This window comes from Aedes albopictus, chromosome 1 (genome assembly GCF_035046485.1).
Source record: "Aedes albopictus strain Foshan chromosome 1, AalbF5, whole genome shotgun sequence".
NCBI lineage: Eukaryota > Metazoa > Arthropoda > Insecta > Diptera > Culicidae > Aedes > Aedes albopictus.
Genome location: NC_085136.1, coordinates 313,504,845 through 313,522,612, shown reverse-complemented (window position 1 = coordinate 313,522,612; position 17,768 = coordinate 313,504,845). Strand labels below are relative to the sequence as shown.

Sequence of the window (17,768 nt, the reverse complement as noted above, 5' to 3'; positions counted from 1 at the left end):
AATCCATGGAGAATTTCGTTGGGAATTCTCGGAGTAAAAATCTAAAAGAGTTTCTGCCGCGAACTTCCCCGTCCTGACCCACTGTGCACCGGCTGGTGTCACTGCGAAGGTTTGTTTCAACAAGTGTTTTTTGATATATGGCACCTCCCGAATTGGGGTGTGGGCAGAGACGTAGACGTGTACAGTGCGTTTGTGTGTAAATGCTTGCCTTCCAAAGCGCTTCACACAAGTAATACGGGTTGCTGTCGTTGCCACCGCACTTGCGCTGCTGGCTGGTAAGCTGCTTTGCCTCCAAGCAATATGAGAATTTTTGCTTTCGTCGACACCGACACCGAGGCCAATGAACTAGGTACTACTGCTGTGCGCTGCGTTGTTGTTGGGTACGTTGGACGTGGTGACTCGATGGGCATTTTAGGGGGGACGGGGAGTGTGACTCCCCGTCGTGTGTTCTACTACCACTGCACTGGTTTGGGGTGGACGAACGAGGTCATGTCCCAGCAAGGGAGTCTAGCTTCCACCCACACACCCACAGTCCAGGACAAGTTGAGCGGGGATCTGATTGGATGGTGTTGGAAGCTGGAAGAGAAGAGGGAAACCCAACACGGGGACTTACCCGGAGAAACTTCATTATGGCTTGCTAACACACGACCTAATCATATCAATTACGCGTGTAGCCCCTAGCTTGCGAAGAAGAATGGGTTAATGCAATTCAACACTCTCTGCGAGAGTGTGTTTTCCTGTGATTCGCCGACGTCGTCTCGCACGAGAGGAAAATTGAGTAAAATGACTTTATTTGGCAAAAATGGCCAGATTTGACTATCTCAAAAACGTGTGATTCGTTTCTATTACGTTAAATTTAGGTGTTTAACTACATAATACAAATTAAAACCTTACAAATGTTCGTCAAAACTTCAAGCGTAAACCTTAACGCCGTAATGTATGCAACGTCTTGGAGACGTACAAATGTGCTAAGGGATCATCTTTGCTGAAATTTTCTCCTTTCAGATTCGATGTTTTCAATTCAAAAAGCTGTAAAAAGTTAAAATTTGCATCCAGTTTCCAGTTTAACCCACCTTCCCTCCCATATGGTGAAAAAGTCCCAGATGATCGAGGATCGTCACCACCGACGTGATTTCCGTATGCGTTGTTGGTTAACCATCACACTCGTCATCATCGTCATTGCTGTGAAAATGTGAAGAAGGTTCCGTGACAGGTTCCAGTCCGAAAATCGTCCGGTTTATTATGATTACTCATTAACAGTCACATTAGTCACTGTGGGTATTAATACCCAAAACCCAGTTAGGCCCCCGCCCCGTGTTGAGCCAGTTGTTTAACTTTTCTACGGTCGTCGTAGGTCGATTATTACTACTGACTGCGTTCGAGTGCGTTTGTTTCACGTTGGGTGGGTAGCAAGCAAGCGGTTTAACGCCTCATTAGGTATTCCGCCGTCAATTGTTGTAGGTACACACGATGATCACACGTAAAGCGGGAACTTCCCGTCTCTGCTGGACGGATGGAGAAAAAAGGCTGACATAATTACGCGCCAATAATGGGTTGAATTGTGTGTAAATATGGCTGTAGGGGTCTGCGCAACTAACTGCTTTCAGAGTAATTAGTAACTTTATTTGTACTCACTGTGTGGCAATTGGTCTAGACGATAGAAAATTGAAGACAAAAAAAAACATAAAACAGAAGAAATCAGATAGAAGATAGAATATATTACATGGAATAAGATTGATAAGAGAAAACAGAGAATAAATAAAAAACAAACAGAAGGTAGAACATGGAAGTTGAGATATAGAAAAAAGGAAGCTGGAAGAATACAAAAGAGAAAAGAGATAATGAAAGATGATGAAGGGTAGAAGGCAGGAGACGGAAGTTCGAAAACTGAAATCACTAAATCAATGGCAGAATACAAAAAAAAATACAACAAAAAAGAAAAGGGAAATTACAGAAAAGTTAACAAAGAAACCAGAAAACTGTAGAAGGTAGGAAGAGAGCATAGGAATACACAAATCATAAGATATTTTATATATAGTGCATAAGATAAACTATAAATAAATCAAGATAGTAGATAGAAGATAGAAGTCAGATTACATAAGAGGAAAGATAGAAAATTATAATACAGAACAAAACAGATAGGAAGCAAAAGACAAAAGAAAGAAGACAGGAGACAGGAAATGCAAGACAGAAGAGAGGAGATCAAAACGAAGCAAGACCGAATCAAGAACACAGAAGATACGTGACAGAGAATTGAAGACAGTAGATAATATTTGTAATACCGAAGAAACATAAAACAAAATACTTATGTGAGAAGAAAGGAGATATACGATGTATTCACACATTAGCTTCTCGAAGATATTTAAAATCCTGAGATAAAGTTTCTTCTGAAAAATTCAACGAGATTTAATAGAAGATTCGTGTGTAGACTTCACCAGAAAATACCTTTTTGCAATTTGTTCAAGTGTTTTACCAAGAATTTTTCCCAGAATTTTCCGAAGATTTGTTCAAAACTTCCTGAAAATATTTCCCTTGAAATATCTACGAAATCTTCGCAGAAACTGTTTGAAGATTTCTTTTGGAATTCCTACGAAGTTTTCTAGGATTTTTAAAGATGGAATGTTCTCGATTAAAAGACACGAACGACTGAACACTAGACAAGGGGCACTCAGAGCATGCACCAGTGGATACGGAGAAGAAACTATTCTCACGAATAGTCACCCCACAGCATGGTGCGATTAGAAGCTTGGTGACCCTCACCGCACGGCTACGAGGCTCCACAAAATTTGGAGGAATTTCTGAAATCTTCCCAAAGAATTTCCTGGAAAAACATCGTAAATCCAATAGAAATCTTTACACATTTTGCAGGAATTTCTTAAAATGTTCTCGAAAAAAATCCCTGGGAAAATTTCGTGGGAATTCCAGGAGGATATTTTCAGGAATTCTTAAAACTTTAATGTTACTCTAGCAATTCATTTAAAAATCCTTCTAATATGCTGCTAAAAATTTAATAAATATTAATAAAAACTCTTCCAGAAATGCTTGCTAAAACCCTTGGAAGAATTTCTAAGTATTTATTATAAGTATTAGTTTTTTTATGTTTTTTTTTCTTACGTTTGCTCAAAAAACCGATCATATGTTGACTTCGGAAATTTACCCAGGATTTATGAAAGATTTACTCTGAATTCTCATTGAGAATTTCCTCGGTGACCGAATATGTTTTTTCCGGAAATTTCTCCAGTTATTTTTCCAGAAAATTCTTCTATGGATTATTCAAGGAATTTTTATGGAAATACCACCAAGTGCACCTCCAAAGAATTCTAAAGATAGTATCCTTCTTGAAAATTCTCAGAAATTCTAAGTTTTGGAGGAATTTCTGAAAATGTTCACGGCGAAATATCTGGAAAAACTTTGTGCAATCTGCAGAGCAATCTTAGCAAATTTTGGAGGAATTTCAAAAAATGTTCTCGCAGAAATTTTTGGGAAAATTTCTTGGAAATTCCAGGAGAAAATTTCACTGGAATTCTTGAACCTTTAAGATTACTCTAGCAATTTATTGAAAATTTCTTCAAAAATTCTCCCAATAATTTCTGCTTTATTGAAAAAAAAAAACAGCTGTAAAAATACTTACAAAGGGTTTTGAAAGGACATTGCCATAAAGTTTATCTCACTTTCGTTCAAAGAATTGTTCAGAAGATGGTTTTGGGAATTTATCCTGGATTTTTTCAAAGGTTTACTCTGAATTTTCATAGAGGATTATGACACAATTCCCTCGGCGATCTTAAAAAAAATCACCGAGTGTTTATACAAAATTTTCTCCAGACATTCTTCTAGATATTCTTCCAGAATTTCTTTCATGAATTCTTAAAGGAATTTTTTAGACATACCTCCATACCTCCCCTTCAAAGATTTCTCCAAAAGTTTCTCTGAAAAAAAAAATCTTCAGAATTTCTTTCAAAAAATGCTCCAATAATTTCTCCGAGAAATACTCAATTTAATTTATCAAAAACTCTTCGGAAATTATACCTTTTGTCGGACGATTCCTCGTAAAATTTGTTACTGAGAGGTTCATTAGAGGACTTCTTTAAATGTTTCTGCGAAGAGTTCTTTAAGAATTTCTCTAGAAATTACTTCGTGAATAAGTTATTCTTCTAAGAATTCATTAGAAGAGTCTTTCTTTCCAGTTATGGAAGGGCTCCCTTCTTAAACTCTCAAGGGATTGGTTAGGAGATTCCTGTTATTTTTTTTAGATTTCCCCAAAATTGTCTTCAGAAATTCCTCGAATTTCTCCAGAAACGTCTCCGTGGCTTTCTCCATAATTTCTTTCAAGGGTTCTTGTAGGAACTTCTCCGTTGAATCATCCGAAAATTTCTCCTCTAGCACTCCTTCGGGAATTCTTCTAAGGAATCCTCCATAAATTACTTCGAGGAATCCCTCAGAATAATAGACTGTCAAAAAAAATCGATGTTCGAAAAGTCAAGGTGAAGCAATTTCCTGATAAATCAACGGAGAAGTTTTACAGAAATCCTTGGAAGAATTTAGGGAGAAATCCACGGAGGCATTTCTGGAGGATTTTTTGAAAAAAAAAGCTCGAAGAAAGTCTCCGGAAGAATTTCAAGAGGAATCTTCAAAAGAATCCTCAGAGATCTTTTTTTGAACGAGTTCAAAAGAAATTTAAAGTGAATGCCCACTTGAATTCTGAGAGAACTTGCACAGAAATCATGTGAGAATTCCCACCAGAAATCAGCGGCAATTTTCACTGGATTCCTGAGAGTTGCAGCTAAAATCCTAGGAAAATTCTCACTAAAATTCTGGAAGATTTTCCACCGAAATTCTGAAACAATTTCCACTGATACCCGGATAGAATTTCAACTGGAATTTTGAAAGAATTTCCGGTGAAATTCTGAGAGAATTCTCGTTGGAGTTCTGAGAGATTTCTGCTAGAATATTGAAAGAACTTGCAATGGAATTCTGAGAGAGCACCCTCTCCCTCTGGAATTTCGTGAGAACATACACTGGAGGTCTGGGACGGTTTTCACTGGAATTCGGACAAAATTGGCGCCGCAATTCAGGAAGACTTTCCCTGAAGTTGCTGATGAATCACTTCTGGAATTTAAAGATAATCCCTTCTCGATTTCGTAGAGAGTTTTCTCTGGAAGTCTGTGAGAATTATTTGTGCAAATCTGAGCGAAATTCAGTGGGAATTTTGAAAAGATCCTGCTTGGAATTTCTGAGAGAATTTCTTTTGAATTTCCAAGAGGACCTTAGGAACCTCAGTGCATTCTCACTGTAGCTTTGGTGGAATTTTTCGAGAATTGCTTCTAGAATCCTGGGGGAATTCCACACAGAAGTTCTTTGGAGTTCTGGAAACAAATCCATAGAAAATTCTGAAAGAATTATGTGGATCAAGTCTCCTCAGTCTCCTCTTCACGGAAAGAAACCCATTGGGGTATTCTAGGAGAATTCTGTGCGAAATTCTAGGAGAATTTATACAGATGTTCTTGGAGAATTCAAGAGGAACCCAGAAACTTTCGGATCTTCCCACGAATATTCAAGAAGATGGCCGTAGAGCGTTCGAGGTGAATTCCATGGCGAATTCTTGGAAAATTATTACGGAAATTCTTGAATATTTTTGTTAAAAATTCAAGCAATTTTTTTTTTGAAAATTGTACGTAAATTATGTGGGGAATACTAGGAGAGTTATGAAAGGATCTCCTGAAGATTTCCTTGACAATTCAACGGGAATTCTGTGGCGAATCCTTTGGAAAAATTCGTCGCTAATTCTTTGACCATTCCGAGGACAAATATTGGAGATACTTAGAGAATTTTAGGAGAGTTTTGTGTAGAGCTACAGAAAACTTCTTGAGCAATTCTATAATAATTCGAAAGGGAAATTTTAGACACTTGAAAAATTCACGGTGGATTCTGCGAGGAATTCCAGAAGAATCCCGTGGCAAGTCATTGAAATATCTTTTTTTTTGGTGAATTCCAAAACAAATTCGTGAGAAAATCCAAGGAAATATCGTCATTCACTCCAGGAGAATTCCATTCAAGGAGAATGCTGTGGAGAATTAAGTGGGCAAATTAGGAAAAAAATCCGTGAATAATTTTGGAGGAATTCTGTCGACAATTTTTGGAAAATTCCAGAAGAATTCCTTCGTCAGAATCTCTAAGAGTATTCCGTGGGGAAATCTGAGACTATTGCTTGGTTGAATGCAATAAAATTTCGTGTGGAATTCCATTACGATTCCCTGGAATTCCAGTATTTCTGAATACTTCCATCAGGAAATCATGTTGGATAATTTCGTGGTGAATACCACGAATATAGAAGATATAGAAGATTTCTTTGGGAAAATTTAAATGGTATTCTGTAAAGATTTTCTAAGAGAATTCCGTGGGTAGTTCTTGAAGATTTCCGTGTGGAGTTTTTGGACATTTGCTGGGAAGAATTCAGTGAGGAATTTCATTAAAAATCAATGGGGAATCCTAGACGAATTCTATGGGGAATTCATCAAGAATTTTCTAAGGAACTCAAAGAATATTCCATGAGAATAGAATGTATAGAATGTATAGGAGAATTCCGTGGGATATTTAAGCAGTATTGCATGGGGTATTCCAGTAGAAATTCGTAAGACATTCTTAGAAACTTTTTCTGGAATACTGAAAGAATTCCGTGGGGAATTTTAGAAAAACTTTATGGGCAGTTTCATAATAAAAGAATTTCTTGGGAATATTTGGAAAAAATCATCGGTAATTTCAGAAGGATTTCGTGGAGAGATGTGTGAGAATCCGATGAATAATTCCCTGGGAATTCCAGTATTTTTGGAAAATTCCATAAGGAAATAATATTGGAGAACTTCGTGAAGAATTCAGCGGGAATTCCAGGAGATTTCTTTAGGAAAATTTGAAGAGAACTCCGTGGAGAATTTTGGAGAGAGCTCTGTGGGTTATGTTTTAGGATTTCCGTGTGGAGTTTTTGGAGACTTGCTGGAAACTCTTGAAAAATTCCGTGGGAAATTTTAGAAGATTTCTGAGGGAAAATCTAGAAGAATTCCATTGGAAATTCATGAAAACGAATTCCAAGAGGAATCAATGAGAAATTGAAGGAGTATTCCGTGGGATATTTCAGCATAACTCTCTGGGCAGTTCCAGTAGAAATCCAAGCAGACATTTTAGGATTTTTTTTTATAATTCTAGGAGAACTCTGCGGCGAATTTGAGAACTTCGTAGGGAATTCTAGAAAAAAAAATCCTAGGATTAATCGAAGAATTTCGTGGGAATTTCTGGAAAAAAAATCATGGCAAACTCTAGAAGGTTTTCGCGGAGAGATGTTCCCTGGGAATTCTAGTATTTTAGGATAATAACATAAGGAACTGATATTGGAATATTTCGTTAAAAATTCCAGGAATATTCTACCGGAATTCTTGGGGATTTCTCTAGGAAATTTTGAAGGAAATTCTGTGGCGAATTTTTAAGAGAATTTCGTGGATAGTTCTTAGAGATTTCCGTGTGGAGTTTTTGGAGTCTTGCTGGAAACTCTTGAAAAATTCAGTGGGTAATTTTAGAAGATTCCTGTGGGAAATTCTAGAAGAATTCCATTGGAAATTCATGAAGTGTTTTCTAACAAATTCCAAGAGGATTCCATGAGAAATTATAGGAGTATTCCATGCCATATATCAGCATAACTTCCTGGGCAATTCCAGTAGATTTCCATGGAGACATTTAAAGAATTTTTTTCTGAATTCTAGGAGAGTTCTGTGGCGAATTTTATAAAAACTTCATAGGGAATTCTTGAAAAAATATCCTAGGATTAATCGAAGAATTTCGTGGGAATTTCTGAAAAAAATCATGGGAAATTCTAGAAGGTTTTCGCGGAGAGATGTTCCCTGGGAATTCCAGTATTATTCTACCGGAATTCATGGGGATTTCTCTAGAAAATTTTGAAGGAAATTCTGTGGCGAATTTTCAAGAGAATTCCGTGGATAGTTCTTGGAGATTTCCGTGTGGTGTTTTTGGAGACTTGCTGGAATCTCTTGAAAAATTCAATGGGAAATTTTAGAAGATTTCTGCAGGAAATTCTAGAAGAATTCTATTGGAAATTAATGAAGTATTTTCTAACGAATTCCAAGAGGATTGCATGAGAAATTGTAGGAGTCCTCCGTGCAATATTTCAGCATAGCTCCCTGGGCAATTCCAGTAGAATTCCACGTAGACATTTTAAGGATTTTTTTTCGGAATTCTAGGAGAACTCTGCGGCGAATTTTAGAAAAACTTCGTAGGGAATTCTTGAAAAATTATCCTAGGAATAATCGAAGAATTTCGTGGGAATTTCTGGAAAAAAAATCATGGGAAATTCCAGAAGGATTTCGCGGAGAGATACAATGGAAAATTCCCTGTGAATTCCAGTGTTTTAGGATAATACCATAAGGAAATGATATTGAAGAATGTCGTGGAGAATTCCAGGAAATTTCCACGGGAATTCTAGGGGATTTCTCTAGGAAAATTTTAAGGAATTCTGTGGAGAATTTTGAAGAGAATTTCGTGGGTAGTTCTTGGAGATTTCCGTGTGAAGTTTTTGTTGACTTGCTGGGAACTCTTGGAGAATTCAGTGGGAAGTTTTAGAAGAAATTTGGGGGAAATTCTAGAAGAGTTCTATTGGGAATCCTAGATGAATTCTATTGGGAATTTATGAAGAATTCTCTAATGGATTCCAAGAGGATTCCATGAGACATTATAGGAGAATTCCATGGGATATTTTAGCAGAATTCCGTGGGATATTTCAGCAGAATTCCGTGGGGTATTTCAGTGGAATGTCGATAGACATTCTATGGAATCTTCTTAGGGAATTTCAGAAAATGCTTCGTAGGGAACTTTTAGAAAATTCTCTGAGGAATAATAGAAGATTTTCGAGGAAATATCTGGAAAAGTCATGGGCAATTCCAGAAGATTTTCGCGGAGAGATATGTGTGAATACAGTAACCTTTTTCTGAGTATTCTGTATGATTTCTTTTGGATAACTTCTTGGAGACAATGATACATATTGCCCTTTACTGGCATTTTACCAGATTTACTGGCATGTCTGAAACATACTGGAAAAACTTGTAATTAGAAGGCACGAAATGTTGCTAATTGACAAATTGAAAGATTAAATTTGTAAAAAAATATCGCGTTCTGGTATTCGCTAGACTGGCGCTTCAACCAACTAAGCAACAGAACAGGTAATGATTCTGCGGAATAGAAAGCAAAACTGAACTCTCGACGCATACTAATTAGACACCAGCAAAACAAACTGTTTGGTGGCTAGGTATGCGAAGTGCGAGAGTAAGTCTCGGCTTCATAGAAACATTTCGCTCTCGCTTGTAGTTAGTGGGCACAAAACGCGAGTGTGTTGTGAATTGGCATCCAGGCCGAAAGAGAGATGGGTTTGTGAAAAAGGAGTGTTCGCGGTGTGGCTTCGGAGTCAGTTTGGCTTTCTATTCCGCAGAATCATTACCTGTTCTGTGGCTTAGTTGGTTAAAGCGCCGGTCTAGCGAATACGGAGACGTGGGTTTGAATCCCACCAGAACGCGATTTTTTTTTCACAAATTTAATCTCTCAATTTATCAATTAGCAACATTTCGTGCCTTCTAATTACAAGTTTTTCCAGTATGCTTCGTGGAGAGTTGTGGGAAAATATCATAGGGACCATCTATAACGTACGTCATGCTTGTATGAAAGAGCGGGGGTGGGGGGGTGTCTCGAAAGTGTGACAAGCAATATTTTAAGTATAGAAAAACTCCGTACAAAGAGGGGAGGGGGACAAGAATCGTCGATTTTAACGTGATTTACTAAATGGATGCTCCCAATATGATTTCTTTGAGGAATTCCGTTGGGAGCTCTTGAAGATTGAAAAACTCTTGTAGAAAACAGAAGATAGTAGATAGAAAATGTAAGGCAAGGCAGAAGATAGCAAATAACAGTGTTTGTACATAGGATTTAACAGAAGAGAGGAGAGTACGAAATAGAATGCAGAAGATAGATAGAAAAAGATAGTAAAAGTTAGAAGCCTGACGACAGGAAACAGAAGAGTAAAGTAAGGAGATGAAATACTGAAGACAGCAAAGAGAAGATAAGTATAAAAGATGTGAAAAATTAGCAATGAAATAAAATTCACAAATAAATTTAGAAATAAATTAAAAAAGAAGATAAAAGCCTGAATTAAGTAAACAAAAGAAAGAAGCTAGCAAATAGAAAGTGAAGATTAAAGACAGAACACAACACAGATAGACAAAGATAGAAAATAGTATGTGGAAGATAATTGCTAAAAGAATCTGATTAATGTATAACACTATTTCCATTACATTTTGACCAGGTATCTACATCGATCTAATCACGTCTATTCTCCATTTCAGATCCCCGGACAAAGGATTGGCCCCTAATGTCATCTCCCTTCCCCACACTAGCGCTATGTTTAGGATATGTTTACTTAGTCAAAGTAAGTACCACCGTAAACCAACTCTCCAAAACATCACTGAATCACCACTTTCAGCCGACATCGTCGTTGCCGTCGTCGCCGGTGACCTTGACCTTGACTTTGGTTAGCTGCTTGCTGTTTGATTCACATTTCTCCTGCTCTTCTTTTCGCGTTTTCTTCGCTGTATGGGCCTCCGGCCCATTCATTCACACACAGCACTCACAGTACACAGTAGTGTTGTTCATCAGTGCCGTCCCGCCCACCCTACTTCAGCTGCTCGACGACGACCTTTGCCTAATTCATTGGCGTGCGGTCGTCGTCGTCGGTCGGTCTCTCGCTCGATCCGGCACTTCACTTTCCTCTTTATGTCAAGCGGCTCAATTCAACTTCACACGCCGTCAAGTCAATTTACATTGGTTGCCGCCCCTGCTGCGCAGCGCCGAGCTGCTACACGGTCAGAAAATTCACTCATTTTCGAGCTAAAGTGGGACAACTCAAAATTGAGTAAATTTTTTTCCCAGCGATAGCGCTGGCCCAAGTGCGAAAATCTCATCAGTTTAAGCCGTATAATATTCTTGATGATGCGAAGAATATTATACGGCTTAAACCAGTTGGATTCTTGCACTTGGGCCAGCGCTATCGCTGGAAATGCAATTTACTCATTTTTTGAGCTGTTCCAGTTTAGCTCAGTTTTGTGTGAATCTTACTCATTTTAGAGTAACATTTTCTTAGCGTGTACGGAAAAAAGAGGCCTTTGCGTTCACTATCTATCTACCTACCTCTAGCTTCTTATAATTGTTAGCCTCCGGTAGCTTATCCAATAATGACCGACCGCAGAAGCTGCGAGCAGTAGCAACTGCTGCTGCTGCTGCTGCTGCTGCGTGGAGATAATTGACCCAAACGCAGCTTCCGAAGGTCTCAGAGTGACCTCATCAGCTGGTGCACTAGTGGGGTGCACTGTGGGTTAGAATGTAGGATGTTGCTACAAAAAAAAACTCTGTTTGATGAATCGCTGTAGTAGTATGGAATTTTTATAAACTAAAAAATTTATAATTTCGTTGTTCATGCTTTGGTTAAGTGAAAAAAAAGCAGGAACCCGAGTTAATACCTCACGCCATTCACACGTTTCTGCTTTTTAAAACTTGGTGTATTTGTGTTCCGAAAAGGATTCCTATTACTAGGACATTTTACCAACGAATATTGTCAATGGTCTCACATAACCTTTTCCACTACTTCTTTATTTTTTTTCATAAATATTTTATTACCTTTAAATCTATTTCACGAAAAATGAACTGTACATGGCATCAGCCGTTTGGTAAAATTTTTGTTCACCGAACTCCTAACAAGAATATACTTAACAGTTTTTGCCAAAAACAAAAAAAAAAATAGAAAAACTTACAAAAAAAAAATAACAGGAGCCCTTTTGAGAAGACTCTTTTCCATTTGATGCTCAATCTGCAGTAAGTGAGGAATGTTTTTGCACAATGTCAAAAACAAATATTGGTTAATAACCTGGAGAAATTTCTTATTTCTATCTTTAAAAAGTAACACAATAACAAGACAAGTGGAGTTTTTCCTGTATGACTTCCTTATTAAATTGTGTATGAAGTTCCTGCTGAATTTGGTCGAAAGTCACGGCTCGTGGACTTTAAATGACTAGATGGATTTACTGCATGGTCTTTCCGGATTCGATTCCAGCAGATTTCGTGGATTCGTTGAGGAATTCATAAAAATCAGCAAACAAACAAAAATAAATAAATAAAAATAAAATGATCCCTTTTGTGCGATTTCTTTCTTATAAAGGTATCTGGTCAACGTTCTGCAGGAAAATATGGATATGATCTTAATCAGTTACTGAAAGAAATTTCGGGTGAATTTGACTTACCTGGAATTTCTGATTGATATCGCCAAAATTTCACCAGGAATTTTCCCAGAAAATAGTTTAGAAAGTTTTCCAAAAATTATTATAGACTTTTTTTTCCTTTGATGAACTCAATAATTAGGGTCGATTTCGGCTGGAGTGACTCAGTCGCAATCGAACCATTATATTTTCCCCTAGCATCCGATTAGAACTGAGAAACGGAAAAGACTTTAGAGTAACTGTAGGTGCCCGCCTCCGATTTCATCTGATATGTTCCGGGTTTTCTCTAAGGATTATTCTCGAAATTCTTCGCGAGATCTCTCCTAGGATTCCTCCGATATCTTGGAAGTGTCATAATTTACATTGAGGAAACAGTGTGGAATTGTCGCAAGAATGTATGCAGATCAGGGAAAATACGAAAAAAATAAAAAAAAATGAAAAAAATATATAAATGAAAAAAATCAAAAAATGAAAAAAAAAGAAAAATTCAAAAAAAAATAAAAGAAAAATGAAAAAAAAGAACTTTTTTAAACATGCGAGTTTTAAGCACAATTTCGTTTCCAGTTAGTATATGGATTGCTTTAAAGATTTCTCCATGGGTTTCTCCCGAAATTCCTTCACGGATTCTTCTCGGGATTCTTACCAGGATTTCTCCAAGCATTCCTCCGAGACCTTAAAAGGTTTTCAATAAACCAGGCATTTCACGCATTAAAGTTAGACGATCCATTGAGCTGTTGATCAATGTAGAATTTTCGTCAGAATATATGCAGACCGAAGTCAGCGATCGATTAAACTGGATGGGGTTTAAAGTGCTGGACAATATTTAAGAAAATATATATAAAAATTAAAAAATAAATAAATGAACATGTTGGAACATAAATTAAAAATCAAAGCTTCTAAACTATGCAAGTTTCGAACTTTATATCGTTTACAGTGAATATAGGGGAACTTGATGTACAGTGTAGTAGAGCATACAGCTCTTTCATGCGAGTACTTGTCGGGGCTTACACAAAAAAGTTTTGAATGACCCGGAACAGTCGCTGAATTGTATTTCATTGCAGCTGTTTGATCAAGGGTGGATACTGTTAAATTGCCGGTGAAATTTCTCAGTACAAATCTCAAAAGGTCGTTTCTTTTTTTTTTTTTTTTTGAAAGAGTTTAAGGATCCTATATTTATACTTTTGAACCTCCGTTTAATGTGCCAAAAGACATCCACACAGTAAATCTCAAAAACTTCGCTTCAGTAATATGATCTAGGATGGCCGAGAACAATCTTTATCCGAATATCTTGGTAAATACTGTATTAAAAAGCCATTCCCAAAGTGGTTACTTTTGTTGATACTTCCCAATTCTTGTAATATGTTCCGGGTTTTCTCTAAGGATTATTCTCGAAATTCTTCACCAGATCTTTCCTAGGATTCCTCCAAGATCTTGGAAGTCTCAACATTCACATTGAGGAAACAATGTGGAATTGTCGCAAGAATGTATCCAGATCAGGGAAAATACGAAAAAAATATAAAAAATAAATGGAAAAATCGAAAAATGAAAAAAAAAGATAAATTTAAAAAAATATATAGAAAAATGAAAAAAATATAAAAAGGAAAACTTTTTAAACACGCGAGTTTCAAGCTCAATTTCGTTTCCAGTTAGTATATGGATTGCTTTAAGGATTTCTCCCGAAATTCCTTCACGGATTCTTCTCGGGATTCTTACCAGGATTTCTCCAAGCATTCCTCCGAGACCTTATAAGGTTTTCAATAAACCAGGCATTTCAAGTTAGACGATCCATTGAGTTGCTGATCAATGTAGAATTTACGTGAGAATATATGCAGACCGAAGAGAGCGATCGATTTATTTAGATGGGGTTTAAAGTGCTGGACCATATTTAAAAAAATATATGTATAAAAATAAAAAAAAAATAAATGAACATCTGAACAAAAGTTTAAAATCCATGCTTGTAAACTATGCAAGTTTCGAACTTTATATCGTTTAGAGTTAATATAGGGGAACTTGATGTACAGTGCAGTAGAGCATACTGCTCTTTCATGCGAGTACTTTTCGAGGCTTACTCAAAAAAGTTTTTGAATGACCCAGAACAGTCGCTGAATTTTATTTCACTGCAGCTGTTTGATCAAGGGTGGATGCTGTTAAATTTGCCGGTGAAATTTTTCATTACAAATCTCAAAAAAGTCGTTTCTTTTTCTTTTTTTTTTCTTTTTGAAAGAGTTTAAGGATCCTATGTTTATACTTTTGAACCTCCGTTTAATGTGCCACAAGACATCCACACAGTAAATCTCAAAAACTTCGCTTCAGTATAAAGATCTAGGATGGCCGAAAACAATCTTTATCCGAATATCTTGGTAAATACTGTTTTAAAAAGCCATTCCCAAAGTGGTTACTTTTGTTGATACTTCCCAATTCTTGTAATATGTTCCGGGTTTTCTCTAAGGATTATTCTCGAAATTCTTCACCAGATCTTTCCTAGGATTCCTCCAAGATCTTGGAAGTGTCAACATTTACATTGAAGAAACAGTGTGGAATTGTCGCAAGAATGTATGCAGATCAGGGAAAATACGAAAAAATATAAAAAATAAATGGAAAAAATCGAAAAATGAAAAAAAAAGATAAATTTAAAAAAAAATATAGAAAAATGAAAAAAATATAAAAAGGAAAACTTTTTAAACATCCCGACTTTCAAGCTCAATTTCGTTTCCAGTTAGTATATGGATTGCTTTAAGGATTTCTCCCGAAATTCCTTCACGGATTCTTCTCGGGATTCTTACCAGGATTTCTCCAAGCATTCCTCCGAGACCTTATAAGGTTTTCAATAAACCAGGCATTTCACGCATTAAAGTTAGACGATCCATTGAGCTGTTGATCAATGTAGAATTTTCGTCAGAATATATGCAGACCGAAGTCAGCGATCGATTAAACTGGATGGGGTTTAAAGTACTGGACAATATTTAAAAAAATATATATAAAAATTAAAAAATAAATAAATGAACATGTTGGAACATAAATTAAAAATCAAAGCTTCTAAACTATGCAAGTTTCGAACTTTATATCGATTACAGTGAATATAGGGGAACTTGATGTACAGTGTAGTAGAGCATACAGCTCTTTCATGCGAGTACTTGTCGGGGCTTACACAAAATAGTTTTGAATGACCCGGAACAGTCGCTGAATTTTATTTCACTGCAGCTGTTTGATCAAGGGTGGATGCTGTTAAATTGCCGGTGAAATTTCTCATTACAAATCTCAAAAAAGTCGTTTCTTTTTCTTTTTTTTTTCTTTTTGGAAGAGTTTAAGGATCCTATGTTTATACTTTTGAACCTCCGTTTAATGTGCCACAAGACATCCACACAGTAAATCTCAAAAACTTCGCTTCAGTATAAAGATCTAGGATGGCCGAGAACAATCTTTATCCGAATATCTTGGTAAATACTGTATTAAAAAGCCATTCCCAAAGTGGTTACTTTTGTTGATACTTCCCAATTCTTGTAATATGTTCCGGGTTTTCTCTAAGGATTATTCTCGAAATTCTTCACCAGATCTTTCCTAGGATTCCTCCAAGATCTTGGAAGTCTCAACATTCACATTGAGGAAACAATGTGGAATTGTCGCAAGAATGTATCCAGATCAGGGAAAATACGAAAAAAATATAAAAAATAAATGGAAAAAATCGAAAAATGAAAAAAAAAAAGATAAATTTAAAAAAAAATAAAAGAAAAATGAAAAAAAAGAACTTTTTTAAACATGCGAGTTTTAAGCACAATTTCGTTTCCAGTTAGTATATGGATTGCTTTAAAGATTTCTCCATGGGTTTCTCCCGAAATTCCTTCACGGATTCTTCTCGGGATTCTTACCAGGATTTCTCCAAGCATTCCTCCGAGACCTTATAAGGTTTTCAATAAACCAGGCATTTCAAGTTAGACGATCCATTGAGTTGCTGATCAATGTAGAATTTACGTGAGAATATATGCAGACCGAAGAGAGCGATCGATTTATTTAGATGGGGTTTAAAGTGCTGGACCATATTTAAAAAAATATATGTATAAAAATTTAAAAAAAATAAATGAACATCTGAACAAAAGTTTAAAATCCATGCTTCTAAACTATGCAAGTTTCGAACTTTATATCGTTTAGAGTTAATATAGGGGAACTTGATGTACAGTGCAGTAGAGCATACTGCTCTTTCATGCGAGTACTTTTCGAGGTTTACTCAAAAAAGTTTTTGAATGACCCAGAACAGTCGCTGAATTTTAGTTCACTGCAGCTGTTTGATCAAGGGTGGATGCTGTTAAATTTGCCGGTGAAATTTTTCATTACAGAGCGCAAATAGTTGTTTCTTTTTTTTTTTTTTTTGAATTGGTTAAAGGATCCTATGTTTATACTTTTGAACCTTCGTTTAATATGCCAAAAAGCATCCAGCAATAGAAAGTTGCACGGCAGTAAAAACTCAAAAACTTCACTTCAGTAATAAGATGGCCGAGAACAATCTTTATCCGAATATTTTGGTAAATACTGTTTTAAAAAGCCATTCCCAAAGTGGTTACTTTTGTTGATATCTCCCAATTCTTGCTATAATTCCTAAGGCAAACTAATCCAAGAGAACCAAATATGAATTTTACCATGAATCTCACCATGAGCTTATGTTCGACCAGTATTTATCTGTTGTAAATCTTGGGAACTAAAGAGTTCAATTACTTAGAAAACGAGAAATCCATGGAGACATTTCTGCTATATCTTGAATAAGTCTTCAAAAGAACATGCAAAACTAGCTTTTTTAGTCTTGGGTAGTTAAAAAAAACGGCGAGTTTTGCTTCAGGGCAAATTTTACCAAATAATAAGAACCCTAGTTTTCCGAAATCAACAGATTTACAGTCGCACTCATCCATACGTACTCATCTTATACGGATAACTAGCCAACGGATAACCACCGGAAATAAATTATACCGGTTGAAAAAACTAATTCTGGTGGAATGCAAATGAACTATTGGAGTAGTGTGGAGTGATGTTTTTTTTTCAGAAGTTCACAGAGAAAATACGAAACAATTTTTGAAAAATTTGCTTGAGCAACTATTTGTGGAAAACTAGATAACAGAAAAACCCCCGAAAATACATTTTGGTATACTGATCAAATAAAAAACCGGGAAAATCTTAGAAGAGTTAGTTCCTAGTAAAATATAAAAAAAAAAAAAATATTGAAAATATTAAAAAAAAAAACAAAAATTAAGAACTAGTGGATTCATTAAATAATTCCAAAGTTATTGTCAAATGGTCTTCTAGAGAACATTGATGAAAAAAAAAAACTCAATACATTTTTGTAGATATGGAATTTCAGATTTTTTTTCGGAATCCGATGTTTAATTTTATACCAGCATCCCTTTGCTTGCCTCCGCTATATCTTGCTCTCGAATTTAATACTTAATAATTGTGAGCGGTTTGAGAGCT

General features: G+C 36.2%; 1 protein-coding gene across 2 annotated transcripts in view; it reads left to right on the top strand.

The window, feature by feature from the left end:
• Positions 1-10,362: 10,362 nt before the first annotated feature.
• Positions 10,363-17,768, top strand: part of LOC109402404 (elongation of very long chain fatty acids protein AAEL008004) — a 71,286-nt gene continuing 63,880 nt past the window's right edge. For both annotated transcript variants that reach the window (XM_062847162.1, XM_062847163.1), the window contains exon 1: positions 10,363-10,474. In XM_062847162.1, the coding sequence (XP_062703146.1) occupies positions 10,418-10,474 (57 nt within the window). In that variant the 5' untranslated portion in view covers positions 10,363-10,417. The remainder of the gene's footprint in view (positions 10,475-17,768) is intronic.